The sequence below is a fragment of the Lissotriton helveticus genome, chromosome 3_1, assembly GCF_964261635.1.
Source record: "Lissotriton helveticus chromosome 3_1, aLisHel1.1, whole genome shotgun sequence".
NCBI lineage: Eukaryota > Metazoa > Chordata > Amphibia > Caudata > Salamandridae > Lissotriton > Lissotriton helveticus.
In genome coordinates this window covers 1,135,121,169-1,135,136,555 of record NC_136061.1, presented here as the reverse complement: position 1 = coordinate 1,135,136,555, position 15,387 = coordinate 1,135,121,169, and the positions used below count along the sequence as shown (strand labels likewise).

General features: G+C 46.0%; 1 protein-coding gene across 9 annotated transcripts in view; it reads left to right on the top strand.

The window, feature by feature from the left end:
- FMNL2 (formin like 2) overlaps nt 1-15,387 on the top strand; it is a 569,063-nt gene that overhangs the window by 526,874 nt on the left and 26,802 nt on the right. For all 9 annotated transcript variants that reach the window (XR_013608767.1, XR_013608766.1, XM_078681739.1 and 6 more), the window contains 3 exons: nt 3,975-4,104; nt 5,210-5,373; nt 7,837-7,938. Coding sequence is in view for 7 of the 9 variants with exons in the window: in XM_078681739.1 (XP_078537865.1) it covers nt 3,975-4,104; nt 5,210-5,373; nt 7,837-7,938 (396 nt within the window). In the remaining 2 variants the exon portion in view is untranslated. The remainder of the gene's footprint in view (nt 1-3,974; nt 4,105-5,209; nt 5,374-7,836; nt 7,939-15,387) is intronic.

Below are 15,387 nucleotides of genomic sequence, written 5' to 3'. Positions count from 1 at the left end.
CAGAATCCTGTTTCCCACAAAGAACCTCTGCCCAACTAGAAGGAGAAGAAGACGCTGGAAGGACTGGCCTGCTGCTTGCCTTGCTGAGAAAGGAGAGGAGAAGACTTTGAAAAGACTTTGCAGACTTGTGCTTTGAAACATTTTCCAAGGGCTTGTCTGAGCTTGCCCCCTGACCTGAACCCCAGGACTAGTGGGTTCTTGGTGCCTTTGCTCGTCCTGAACCTCGAGCCGTGTGTGCATCCCGCTGGAGTAAGACTGCGCCCCTCATCGCCCCCTCCTAGGGCTGTGGCACTCGGGAGCTTGCCTGCCTCTTTCCCCGTGAGAGCCTCGCTCCGTTTGGAGTCTCTCTCTGCCCCCGGGCTAGGCTGCCTGCTCCTCTGCCCCCGCCTGTCATTTGGAGCGCGCTGAAGCGCCCTCGCCCCTCCCGCCGGAATTTCTCTAAAGATCGTGATTTACGCCGGGTTAACAGCTGCACGGGCCGTGCCCTGTGACCCCCGCTTCGCTATCTCAGAGTCTTGACAGGCCGCGCCGCCCCCGTTGTGGAGACCCCCGCACCGCCGTGCTAGGGGTCGTGGGCCGCGCCTGCCTGAGCGCACACACCCGCTGACGTCAGGATCCGAAGGCGCCCCTTCATCAACCGAGTTCCACTACCTGTGCACGACTCGCACAAAGAAATCGCAACGTTCCTCAAAGACTCTTGTAACGGGCTCGGGGCCCGCAACGTGTTATTTCCCCGTCATCGAGGCTGTGCGCATCAGAGTGCCGGAGGACGAAGCCTACGCTCCCACTAGAGTCCTTGCGGGTGAGTGGGAGTCGAGCGCATCACTTCCGTCCTCCAATCTTGGACCCCTAGCCCCCTGACAGGCGCCCTGCTCATCAGAACCCTCCCGCAGTACGAGCCGCACCGTTAAGCCCTGCTCGCACCAAGCTCTGTCCTCGCTACGTTCCGAGCCGCTGGGAAGGGCCGTACGTGGCGTAGGCTTGCTTACACCCGATGCGTGAGCCGCGGTAGGGTCCGGGTCTATTTCATCGAGGGGAGCGAGCGAACTGCTGCAAAGCGCACCGGAGGCCTAAGACTGGTCTGAAGTTCCCCGAACTTGCCCGAGAAGTAAGATTAAAGAACTGGAACTGAGAGAACTGTTTTGAAAGCGAATTGACAAGAAACCCTTTTAATTTTGAACTGTAACTAAGAGAAGCTTGCCCAATTACAATCTTGTGGCCTATCCTAAGAAAACGTTATAAATGGTCTTGTGATAAATACTTGCCTGCATATATATTTTTACATAAAGAAGACGTATTTTATATACCCACAGCCTGGTGTCCATTTGAGGGGGGATTGGTATTTTTACTGTGTGTGTGATTACAAATGCTTAACTAAATAACGCCTGGAGAATAGCCTTGGCTGCTCACGCCACGCACCTAGAGGATGAGCAAGGGTAATTCTAAGGGGTCATCCTTCGCCCTGACTTAGAGGAGAGGGTCCCTGCTTGTCACAAGTGAATACTTGCGCCACCCCGAGACCCCCAATTCTAACAACAACCATAAAGTGTTTTTGACACCATGTAAGTAAAAACACCCAAAAGCTTTGTATTGTACCAATCTCATAGAAGTAACTTGCTGTCGCTGACATTATATTTTTCTAGAATTAATGTGCACCTCAGATGCCTGGAACCAAAATGCCTGCAAAACTGACATAGTTGCAGGCATTGCTTCCAACTTTTCATTCTTGTAAACTCTTAAGATTTAGTTGTGCAAACAAATCACCAGCTGATGAAAATTTGAAGCACACTCATCTTTGGCAGAACGTGATTGCATGTAACATGTGCTTAATTTACTGCTTCATACGTTTGTCACACTTGTGCCCTTTGTAAGTGCTTGGGCAGATGGTACATTGAGGCCATTATAGGCAGCTGCCTTACAGCACCAATAGAAATTGCCTTGAAGGGTACCAGATCGCAGTAAAGGACCCCAGGAATGGCTTTGTTGCTAGGGTATAGTGAACGCCCTTAAAGGTAAAACATCTTTTCAGCTGGGGCTTTGAAAAAACTTTCCCCAGAACACTCCAACAATTTTAATATGCAAAAAAATCTTTACAGACCCAGAGAAACATCTCCCCTTCCAGTGAGTCCTTTTTAGACAAGGCACGATAGTGCCTGTGTCTGTACACCCTATTGTTTCAGTTCTTTCAACAATACAGAGTTAGCTTAGGCTCCACCCGGAGGAGTATGATCACCTCGCCTTGTGCTGTTGGCGGTATGGTGTATTATTCCACTGTCTAGGAGACATTTCCACTAGAATGCATGAGGGAATATTTTACATCTGTAAACTACACACAGTCATCATGCTGTTTGCCACATTCCGTTCTTTATTTCCAACGTGCATTCTGTATCGAAACTAATCCTTTACCTTGCTTTTCTCAGCATGTGCAAAGCCAGCATGCAGACTTTATTATCATGAACAGAATCTGTGCACGCAGCACAGGAAAACAGCACTTGTGTGCTGTGGTTACATGTGTTGGCACTTGAAAACCAGAGCTATCGGATTAGCCAATGCTTGTTTTATGTGCAGTCAGAGTGGAGACGCCACGAGGAAGATGTAAAGGACTGCCACAAAGTGAATTTGAAAGTATAATCACTCCATATGCTTTCACTGTGGTGTCAAACCCCTCTGCAGGCCCCTTCTCAGCCTTCTGTTGCCTGTTGTACAATGAAGAGGGCCAGGAACTAAGGGTCTGATTACGAGTTTGGCCAGTGGTGGCATCTCGGCCAGCAGTAAAAGAAAGGAAAAATACAATTATAATAACGCAATGTTATTATCATTTCATTCTTCCCTGCTGCAGCTGCATGAGGGCGGGCTGCTCTGCTGACAGAGCAGGGTAGGAGTGGCAGGCACACTAAAGTGTGCATCATGCTTTGACCAGTCCTCTTGGGCTGACCAAAGTGTCATGCGCACTTCAGCATATTCTCCATGCAGGCTACACTACAACCTTCATGGAGAACATGTCCAGGCCCCCAGTTCCTGTCTGAGCGCCGAACCACGGTGATCAGACCAATCACAACGCTGCGTTGTGATTGGCTCAGGGCAGCCTACCTGCTTCCTGTTCGGCAGAGGAGAGACTATGTGAGACAAGTTAAGTGAATTTATTATTTTCTTTATTTTCTTTTTTTTACAATGTCTCCTTACACCCTCGCCCCTTCCCCTCACCACCCCATATCCGCGCTGGCTGCCACTGAATTTGGTACAGTTGTGCCGGCTCTCCACCAGCACAGCTGTGCCAAACCTGCCCAAGGACCGCCCACCGTATTACGAGTTTGACTAGTGTATGGCGGACGGTCCTTGCCTTTCGCATGACGGTGCCGGAAAAACAGGCACCGCAGTGTGAACGACAAAGAAGGTCCAGCCTGATTGGCGGTAACGTCCATGCCATCCTTGAACTTTAGGGGTATACAGACAGAATGGCGGGGGCTATGGGGGCCCTGTAGGGCCCCTTTGTTACTCCACCGCCAGCCTTTTCATAGCCGGGCTCCTGCCATGAAATGGCTGGCAGTGGCGGAACTTGTAGTATGCTCAACAGGACAGCGCCAGTTCTGCTGAGCATCTTACATTGTGGCGCGTATCTGCCACCGCCAGGGAACGACTGTTCCCTGGCACAGCTGGTGGTCCTCCTGCCGCAACGACTTTCAGGGTCGTAATGCGGCAGACAGTGGACCACCGCAATACTCTGAATCAGGCCCTAAGGCAAAAAATATAATTACGATTATCAAAATCCCTTTTCTTGTTTTTTTTTCCTGTTTTGGTTGTGCCAGGATCGCCACACAGCTTTGTTTATTTTTGTTGTTAATGTTATTGCTACTATTTCATCTATATAGCATTTTTTAGAGACCGGATTCTGTTAAAATATGTCCACTTTGCCACGTGTAAGTTTGCTTACATTCTAACACTGCTGCATCCCCATTCCTACCTCTTGTTCGCAGCTTTTAGAAACGAAGTCAACGGACAGAAAGCAAACGTTGTTGCACTACATATCAAACGTTGTGCGAGAGAAGTACCAGCAGGTGTCGCTCTTTTACAATGAACTCCATTACGTCGAGAAGGCTGCAGCAGGTACGCATTCCTAAGTATTAACACCATATTTTTGGAGACAGTCACTATATTTGGACTGTGGAATACGACAATGCATTAGTAGGTTCATAGGTCTCCAGCCCTTCGCTGGGGTCATTCTCAGACCATTTCGAATGGAAAAAAAAGTTGGCGAGGTGGTGAAATGCCTCAAAGAATACATGTTAGTGGCTGTTCGCAAACCCCCAAGGTAAACCACGTCCACTTCTCACTCCTTGAGCGGATTCTTTTTGCTGAGGCTTTCTCTGCTCTTATGACGGAGAAATCTGCAGTACTGAATGCATTTATGCAATCCAGTATTTATCTGTTTATTCGTGGCAGGCGTAAAAGTATATTTTTCGCCGTTAACTTATGTTTATGTCTAAATTTACATCTGAATAAAACACAGAATGGTGGACTGGAAAACGATTGCCCTTGCTCTGTATTGAAGGTTTGGGTGCCCGGTGAGCAGCTCTTGTATAGTATGTTTAAAGCCTGGTGAAAATCTATTGCCTGTATGTACTGCACACATGACACGTGCCAAACTCTTTACTCAGATCTACAGACGTGTATAGTAGGCACAGGGCTTGGCTGCGAGTATGTATAGAAAGAAGAATAAGTACATACAGAACTCATGAGGGCAGCTAGAGACTTTGCCTCGTGTTTAAGAACAACAAAGAAAAGGGAGCTGTGTAGAGTTGGTGTGCATTCTGAACACATAAATATTGAGAATGCACGAGCAGAGTGACAAAAAAGACACTTTTGATGAATACAAAATGAAAATGTGTGGCAAAAACAATATTTAGGCTAGTATGCAATTAGAAGAACAGCAAATGGGCAGTGCCTTTTATACCGGACATATGTCTAACAGAGATGTACGTAAAACACCTGTGTACCCACCCCAGTTTTTTTCTAAAAAAATAAATAGACTAAATACTTGCGTATGTGTTAATATGTGGATTTGTCTGTCTATTTAACGTGGTCTGTTTCATTTTACCGCGATTGCAAGGTTAATAATAAGAACCACATTTCAGCAAATCAAATATTTAGGTTGTGCATGTGGTGCTTTGAGTAGTATGTTGATGCTTTGCACGGTTTCATTTTCTTTCAGTCTCTCTCGAGAATGTCCTTTTGGATGTAAAGGAGCTCCAGCGAGGAATGGACCTTACGAAGCGAGAATACACTATGCATGACCATAATGTTATGTTGAAGGAGTTCATTCACAGTAATGAAGGAAAACTAAAGAAATTGCAAGATGATGCAAAAATATCTCAGGTATTCTTCTTGTTCCAAAGTTTTGGCACAGCAGGTAATCGTTTTTTAACAGAAAAACATCATGCAGAGAATCATAGCCATATAGCAATTATAGGTGGCTGATTGTGCTTATGTATACTGCCGCTAGTACCCGAGAGAAGGGAGCACCCTTTAATAAAGAAATGGTGGAGGCTAGGGTATCCTGAGTGTCAAAGGCGTTGTTTCAGTGTGATAAAGTTCTACAAAGGAGGGATTATTATCCCGCCCTGTATGTATTGTTATACATGGTTCATACTGTTCCCTGGTGTTCCAAAGGCCACCTTTACCCCCAAAGTCTGCCAGGAGATACTTGCATCCCATCAGCTTTTCACATGGCACTTTCCTTTCCTCTGTGTTCCACCAGTCCCTTCTCAGTCCCGGTAAGGCACTCCCTCTGCTTGTTACAAGGCCCCAATGTGGCTAATACCCCTCTGTAAAGCTTTCGATTCAAGGCAAATGCAAAGATGTCTCACAAACTCGTTAATCGAGGGATAGCAGAAGTGTGGGACTGAGCTTAAGGTTCATGTTATAGTTCAGTATGTTACAGTCACATAGCATCAAACATAACCTAGTTTGAAAGTTAAGTGGTGAATTTTTAAAAGTGATTAGATTGTTACATCAGTTAAATGCATGGTCATGCACATTTCCTAACATTAATTTGATTGAGACGTGCTTGGAGTCCTCTCTCTCCTTTACAGCGGAGTCATTAATTTGCCAGACACAGCTTATAACTCCCCAGAACACAGGGTACGTAATTCACAGTGTGGTTCTACCCCAGAGCGCCATCTTCACACCTAACCTAGTGCCGCTAATTTGAAGTTCTCATAGTCCAACTTCTTATTTCCTAAGGTAAACACCTTACAGAGGAAGGATAGAGGTGCTGGGTCAGCTGGGCCTCTCCTTTCAATTGATAGTCTGCACTTTTTGCTTTTTCATTATTTGATCCGACTGTCATTCTACAGCCCATAACATGTCCTGAAATGTCTCTCTTCCTCTTTTTTAATCTCTTTCGCTCTTTCTCAGACACTCTTAATCAAGCTCCCCCACACACCTTTCCGCCTCCTCCAACTCACCATACCACTTCACTTCTCGGGGTTGAAAACCAGTACCATACTTCTGATGGTTAAGGTATCCATGATCATAACATCTGTTTTTTCTTGAGTGCTATTTTTTGGGGAGGATTTCCTGTTCCACTCATCTTCTTTAAACCTGAGACTAGGAGCCCTCTGATGATGGTGTTTTGCTTGTCTTTCAAGTCTATTCAGTCGGAATTGAGGTTTGCATTGGGTCTATGATGGCGAACATTAGTCTCAGGAATTACTATGTTAAGAAGGCTATGAAGTATAGTTCATGTTCTACACGATAAGATGTACACATCGAGTGCAATGCAGCCTTCAGAAATGGAGTAATGCGATCACATAGAAAATAGATTTGAACTTTGATGCAGTAATATCATTTAAATTGCAAATTTAAGATGAGGAGTCGTTGAGCGTGAACAATTCAGTGCTGCGATTGGGAAGAAACTTGATCAAATATAGTTTATAGAAATTCATTTGAATGGTGTCTTTCTTTTTCCGCTTTTAGTATCCCTACGCCTTACAAGGGATCTTGATGAGTTGATTAAATCCAGTCCCTATAGGAGTAGTTATCTGGAACTGTGCCAGGAAATACAGTTTCTCCGCATAATTGAAAATTTGACACATTTTCTACTTTTTTGCTCTAGAACTATATATGCCTTTTACTACTCTTGTTGAATCATTAGAAGATTACAGTAAACATACTAAAATAGAAGATACATATCTACTATATTCCTTTTTTTTAGAATCGCAATCCCCTTGCATTAGATAGTATCAATACCCTTGCATTAGATAGTATTGATTAGAAATGAGTGCTTATCTGTACATGAACCTAAGGTCATTTTACAAGCCAAGATAAAACTAGTATGGAAGGAATACTGTAGAAGGTACGCACATAAAGGGAAAAGAGGACCAAAGAAGAATTAGTGTCCACATATACAATGTTTCAAAAGTTTTGTAATTGATTATAAGTGTTCCCTAATAATGTTTGAGTCGTTTTGTGGAGAAATCTTAGTAAAAATAAAAGGTGCACTGCATGCTGTATATCAGCCTCCGCGTTGTTGCCACGAGGTGGTTGAAGGTTGCATATCTCAAGCCTCTATTTACCAATAAAAGCTGAGGAGAAGAATAAAGAGTGAGCCCATACATCTAGAAACTGTTTGAAAGGAAGATATAGACTATAGGCAGCTGACACAAACACGGAAAACCAAGCCCATACTTAAGCTGGAGAATGGGTATTATTGCCTATTTCCACTTACAGCGACTTTCTGAAGATTAAAATTCAGCAACCAATTCAAGAGGTGTTTTTTAATGTAATTGCTATGATTCTCTAAAGACAGGACCTGATAATGGAATTGTTGTTTTACAGGATGCCTTTGACGATGCAGTGAAATATTTTGGTGAAAATCCAAAGACCACTCCTCCATCAGTATTCTTCCCTGTGTTCGTCCGATTTGTGAAAGCGTACAAGGTAAACACAAGCATTTGTCTTCACTACATTTCCAAGTGTTCGAGAACTTAGCCCATGCATCCCTTTGTTTTCTTTTGCATCTGGTATGTTTGGTTTTTGTGGCCGAACCCTGGAAGAGACTGGTAGTTATTTGCCTGCTCATGAGGCATTAGTTGATACGACCATGGTACCCCCCGACGCTACCATTAAAGAGTGAAATTGTGCTAACTTTTGTCAGGTCATTGTTGAGTTATTAACAATGTCAACAATAACTTCTTCCCACGCCTCTCGCCTCGGTGAAAACAGGTGAATATGTTACCTATTAGTATATTACCATCCTCTCTTCACTTTCCCTTTGATAGGAGCATGCAATTGCTGTGGGATTTAAAGATAAGTGTGTGTGTGTGTGAGAGAGATTCGGGTTTACTATTGCTTACATGGCAGCTGCTCCATGACAACAAAGAAAAAAACAAATATTGCGATTGATGAATTTTTTTTTAATTAGAAGCACTCATTTATAAGCACAATAAGTGTGCAAATTATAATCCATTATTTTAGTAGGAAATAGCACAAGACCGCTTAAAGTCAGTCTCCAACAACACAACTATAACACAATGCATACCTAATGCCAACAAAACAGTTTTACTGTAGACCGCACCTAAAACACTTCATACAAAAAGCGCGTCGTTTGTGGTTATCACTGTCAGGGCCTCCTTACTGCTCTTAATCACAAGACCCCACACAATATACAGTGTGGCCTTCATAGAAAGCGCAAACAAATAGACAAGTTCATTCTCTCTTTTCCCCATGCTCCCGGGTACAGCAAGGCAATTCCCTGCAGCCGCGTTGGACACTATAAGCAGAGTATCAGGACTCTCTCAGATTTTCTGTACATTTTTTTTTCTTTTTATAGCACATTAACTACCATAGGATTTCCTCTCTTATCTCCAATTTGTGAACATTAAAGAGTTTAAAATTCCACACGCTCAAATATAACATAAGCCTTTAGAGATCCTTATTGCATGCATTTGAAAACTGTTATATTTCGAACAGAGAACTTGACAAAAACAAGACTGCCCGTGCCAATGGAGGATGCTGTCTGCATTTTTCTGAAATATACAGGAAATGTGACAGTTAAATGTTGAAACAAAGGCATTTAAAGGTTTGTAGACTTGATGAAGTTGGAATACATTGGGCAGAAGGAATTTATAAGAAGTACAAAGGGGAACAGTGCTTAGGAATAGTGGTCGGGTTCCATCTGTTTTTTTTTTTGGGGGGGGGGAGATAATGGATTGTGACTACCATTTCTATAAATCTTCCTTTAAAACATTTTTTTTCCCAACAACAGATTTTTGTACTCTGTGCAAAGCTAATGTTAAATAATATGTACTGTTGTACATAACGTTTGGTATGGTTGCCAAAACAAATATGTTTGAAGTTAAACAATCGCTAGTTTTTCGAAATCAAACGTTAGTTACGGGACTTTGACGTTTAAAGGCAGCCCAATGGGAGGCATTTAATTTTACCCTTGTTACATTATCTGTTAAGCCATTGTACACTGCAGCTAGCAAAGTGTCCCAGGGCCTAATGGTGTGCTTCTGCACATGATGAAAGTAACAGACTGTGAAAGATTAACAGCCTTCACTGGGCCTCACATACAAAGATGTTTTGCGACCGCAAAGTCAGAGAGTCTCAAAAACACAAGGCTTACGACTGCAAAACAACTTTTTAAATGTATCAAAGCCCTTTTACGAATCGGAATGGCTTGTCTGACTCGTAAAGCTTTTGCGATACTTTGTTTCACAAATTTGAGGGGGCTTGGAAAAGGCATCCTGCTCCTGTTTGTGGTTCACAGTGGAATCGATCAGTGATCTGTGTAGTAACTTCGTTAAAGGATGAGGACAGTGGTAATCCAGAAGTATCCTCTTCAATATCAACTCCACTGCAGTAACGTAACAGCTCCAGGTACATGACAAAAATTAGTATAACACGTGGAACATGGAATGTAACATATTCTAAAGTAAAGGTTCTGCATGTGAAACAACATTGAATTCTAAATACCACCAATACTGCAGTCTGCGCCCACAGTTGCAAAGCATATATTAGTTACCGACCCCTGAGTTGGGACAGTAACGGATTCATGAGAAGGACACCGTCTAAATGGACCTGATTGCCCTTAAAAATTAGTTTCAGTGGCTGCCCGAAGAGTGCTACCACCTCTGTGTTCCCTAAATGATTTTTTTTTTTAAAGCTGTCCTTGTCTCATGGTCTCCTTGCTCATTTTTTAAAATGTTTGTTTTTAGTATTTTTTTATTTGGAGATCCGGGCATCGAATACTTACAGGTGCTACATAGACTTATAAACAATTGAAGAATAGTTTTGATTATATTATTAGGCAGTTAAGACTGACTTAAATGAGAACCAAAATTAAAGTTGTTCGATGTTGTTCAATAACGAAGCAACTGTACCTGATAATCTTCTATGTCCATTTTCTCCCTTAACCTTAAGAATAGATATATATTCCACACAGTAATCACAATTTCAATATTAAGTCTGTCATGTAAGCATCTTTCATTTTCCATCACTTATTCACACTGTAAAGGGCAGCTAGCAAACATAAGTACTATATCAGGATCCTTAAGTCCACTTAGTTGCGGTATACTGAATTTGGATTGCAAATCATCAAATGCTCGAAATACACCACCTGAAAAGAGTTGGCTGACCGTCATAAGGCTCTTTCTGTAAAATTTAATGTAAATACAGTCGTGAAAGACAGAAGGAAAAAAGGTGTTACTCCATAGTTGTAAATATATAAATTGATGAACGTGATTTTATAACTTTTACACCGCTCGTTCCATATTTCTTAGCATCTTGAATTGTCTTAACCTCACATTGTACAAATAATTGGGATCTATATGTCTAGAACGGAACGATTTATACCTGTACCCTGGGGCAATTCGTTTTTAAGCTGATTTTTGTTGAGTTCATTTTTTGTTTAAAGACAGTGAATACACTGTCTCATGGCGGCCCAGAAGAATATTTTAAAATCAGGTAAGGCTAGCCGCCCTTTTGCTGAGGTAGCTTAATAAATACAATGGATAGTCTCACTCTCTGATACCCCCGTTATGAACCTGCCTGTGGCTAAGTCTAATCACATAAAGAAAGTATTTGAGACAAAAGATATAAAAAGAGAGACTGTGTGAAGAATATAAATTTTCACAAAGTTACATCAGTCAGTTAGACTGGGGCTGAAGACACTGAAAACACCTGTCCCCCTCCCGCCCCCCACCCCGACACTCACTCGGATGCAATGCAGGTGGTTCAGAAGCCAAAGCCCCAGTGTTGAGGGTCCCCACTGGAAGAACACGAAGCGGTGGGCCTGAGGATGGGCCGCGCAGGGTCGTGACTGCCGTGTGCATTCCTGTGAAGCGGGCACCCCTGCATTGGGGTAAATAGCATGTAACAGGCTGGCCTCAGAGGGCCCACTATGAACTAAGAGCTGGCGCCTTTGAGGTGGATCTGGGCCTCTGGGGCTGTGGGCCAGAGTTGCGTCCTCACTAGAGTACGGAGGCTGGGCGCGTCCATGAGCAAAGTGCTCCTGAGTCACTGAGGATGTCCTCCCTGCCTAGAGGCATAGCACACCTGCTAGGCACCAACACCAGACCTATGGGGGCAGCGAGGCGGCACCCGTGCAGCACCATAGTCCATGATGATGTAATCGATACAGTGGTTACCTAAGCCCATTGGGCAGGGCCGTGAATAGCAGACCTTGGCCACCTGCATGGTGTAAGCTACCAGTGAGGCCACTACACTACCGGGATGAATACCTGCAACAGGCCTGACGAACTTCCCGAGAACTGGGGGGGGCTGTCACTGGAACCCCAACAAAGCAGGTGAGGTCAACTGGTGCCCCGGGGTGTCTATGAGAGTGCCGACAGCAGGTGAGATGAGAGGCTGGGGAGTCTCTGCAATACTGATATCGGCAAGCGGGAGCAAGTCCCACTTTGAAAGCATAAGGGACGCATCCCTGTGCAAATGTACCACTTTCCTGCCACCCCCAAGGTGACATACACTACCCAGAGGGGACAGGGACCTGTAAGCTTCACACAAGACATATTGGGCCAGAGTGTACTGCCCAGAATCACTGGGCCTTCAACGTGGGATGTAACCGAGACACTGAGTGGAGGGACAATCCACAGAGTTGTTACTGGAGGACTGGATCACAAACGCTCTGAAGCCATGAAAACTCTCTAAGCTGTTCACGATAGAACCTGCCCACCAGGCAGCGTGCGCCCATGCCCAAGCCTGGAGCACCGCCCATGCCATTATTACAAGGCTTTTTAATTACAGGGACCCCAACGCACTATTGCAACATGTTCGGGTGCGTGAAGCTCCACAATACGAGGGGAGAAATATTATGAGCTTCCCGGATTAAAATGTAAGGTGCAGAATCTATGAAAGGAATTTATGGCAACTAAAAGACAGCGGGACCTAGACCTTTAGTACAGCCTAATGTTCCCTGCAAAATCTAGGGTGCAACACAATGGAAAGGTCATCTTTTTTGTTACCCCAGGGGAAGACAATGTCTGGCTAGACACACTGGGAAGAGCAAAACAGAAGCCACCCCTGAGTCACATAATTAATGGTAGGTGTGTCTGCTGCTGGTCAACACATTTGTGTAGGACCTCTATAGGCTCAGAGGCCCAGACCGGAGCCCGCCAACCCCAGAGGATCGTGGTCTACCTGGACGGAACGTTGGTGGACTCAAACTGTATGCCAGATTCTTGTGAATCATTCAGACTCCACAGAGGAGATCATGATTGCTTGAGTGACAGCACAGACCTGGGCTTGTGAGAGCAGAGGAGGAGACTGAGGTGCTCTGGTGAGGGGTGCACTGCCCTGGACTATGGGGCAAGGTCCCTACACCGAGGATTGACAAACGGCCAAGCTGCATATAATTACTCCAGGTCAATACGGACTAAAGGAGCCTGCAGATCTGCAGCTACATGGGGGTCTTCTGTAGTATATACTTATGACCTCTGCCATCGGACACACTGTTGTGTTGGTGGTGAATGCTATTGCTTTTGTGCCTCTGTTGATGGGGGGGAGATGCTTTTTATGTGATGCCTAGTTCAATGTGATTGCAACCTTTGGATGTAAGCTGGCGGGCAGCAAAGGAGGACTGCCGTCCCATTGGGCGGCTTAGGTGCCATTGGTGTTGCTGCACCAGTAAATCCTGGACCCTCAGCACAATGCTATTGGGGAGGTTGAGGCTTTGGCCTCCGAGAGGTGAATGGGGCAGTGGGTGCTGAGTCTTTGCCCGGTGTTGTGGTGTGGTGTTGTTTGGACACACTACCTCTGAGTGGGAGGGTATTCATGGGATTCCTGTTGATGTTTAAGCTGGGGTTCATTGTTTTAGGATTTCTCTACAATGCGCGAGGAAGGTTGCTGGATGTAAGACTAGAGTGGATGAGGGGAGTGAGGAGGCAGGTAGAGGGGTTTCCGGGTTGAAGGATATGTTACTTAGGATGGATCAGACCTGGAAGTTGCTGATGTGGAAAGTGCTTGGGGCTCGTTCAGCACATTTAGAGGCGACTGGTGTATTCGTACCTGCGGAGATTGGGGTCTCGGTGGCCGCCTTGCAGGAAACGTACACCTGGGGGGACTGCCTCAGCCAGTTGCGCAGAAGATGGAGGGGACAGAAATTCATGACCTTCTATTCCAGTTATGTCAGGGGGCACTAATCTGGGTGGCACCCTGGATGCCTTTTTGGGCCATGGGGGTGGCAATTGATGCGGAGTAGTAGGTACGTCATTTTATCGGGTATGTTAGTTCTGTAGTAGGGGATCTCTGTGTATAATCATAATCTAGTGAATAGTCCCGCCCATGTGCGTGGACCCCGGAGCAATCAAAAATAATCTCTTACAGTGTCGAAAAATGCAGAACTGCACAGACACATAAGAGAGAATTTAAAGACAGAAAATGCAGCCTAAAAAGGCTACACTGTCCAGTACTTCAACTAGAAATTCCACCACAAAAATCCACAAAACAGCAAAGCCTGTACAGATTTCCCTTGCTTTAACAGCAAAATCCCTCAGGAATGATAGAGAGAAGAACCTGGACAGACAAGCCCCATAGGCTGCCATTATGTGGCTCATAACAGGATACTGTGCCTTTAAGAGAACTTTCCAGAACTTCACAGTATCCCAGAATGCCCTGCAGGTCCCAGTTACTTTCAGTTCTTTTTTCCTGCTCCTGCAAGCAGGACCCTGGAGCATTGAGCTCTCCCTTTTAAGGGTTTATTGGTGTTTTTTCACTGTAAATTCGATTTGAGTACTTTCTAAGTACTTTTAGGCTTTTCTTCTTGGTGTTGGGCACCCTTTTGATGTCAAATATGCCTGCATTATTTGACAAATGCCCGGAGTGCTCCAGGAAGAAGGCAAAGTCAGATTCCCATGAGGTGTGTATCCTCTGCCTTCCCTCTTCCCATGTCCCTGAGGAGTGTGAGATTTGCCAGGGCTTCTCTGGCAGGACCCTGAAGTAAAGAAAGAAGATCAGGCTTCAGGGACTCGAGGAAAGAAGGCTGAAGGCGCAAGGGTGGTCTGGAGGGGATGCATCTGCCCATGCTGAGGCCTCTGGGGGGCTCCCCAGGGGCAGGAAGTCCAGCAAACGCCCACATTCTCCGTCTGGATCAGTGGCACTGACCACGATGTCGAGAGGGAGGTCCACGGCCAGCTCCCGGTCTCCCCAGGGCTCTGGGTCGAGAAAACGTCGCCCGTCGACGTCAAGGGACTTACACCGGCCGCCGTCGAACCCAGTGACCATTTCTTCGTCGTCGTCTTCGACGTCGAGTGATCGGCGTCGACGGGCCCGGCGTCGGCGCTCGCCTTCGAGGCGACACCGCCGATCGCCGTCGACGGACAGGACATCGTCGTCGTCGAGGGGATCCTCGTCGTCGAGACCGCCGTCGAAGCGGAAGAGGTCGCCGTTGAGGCAGAAGAGATCGCCGGCGAGGAAGAGGTCGCCGTCGAGGTCGCCGTCGAGGCGGTCGAGGTCGAGGTCGCCGTCGAGGCGGTCGAGGTCGCCGGCGAGGCACAAGAGGTCGCCGGCGAGGCACAAGAGATCGCCGTCGAGACATAAAGGATCGTCGTCGAGGGGGTCGGGCTCGGCGTCGAGGCATGGAGGCCGTTCGACGCCGAAGCGTAGTAGAAGGTCGACGCCGAAGGGGCGCTCGACGTCGAGGGACCGGCGTTCGACGCCTGGTCACCGTTCTTCGGCGTCGAGGGGTCGTGCTGACAGACCTAGGACTGTGGGGGGGCTCCCCTCAGTCCGGTAAGGAGGTTTATACCCCGAAGAGGGCTGCCACCTCCTCCTCCGTTGCCAGGAGTTCTACCTCCGAGGGCTCCAACCCCTCCTCCGTTGCCTCCTCGGCCTCCACTTCCAACGGGACCTAGGACCCCTGTGCCAAGG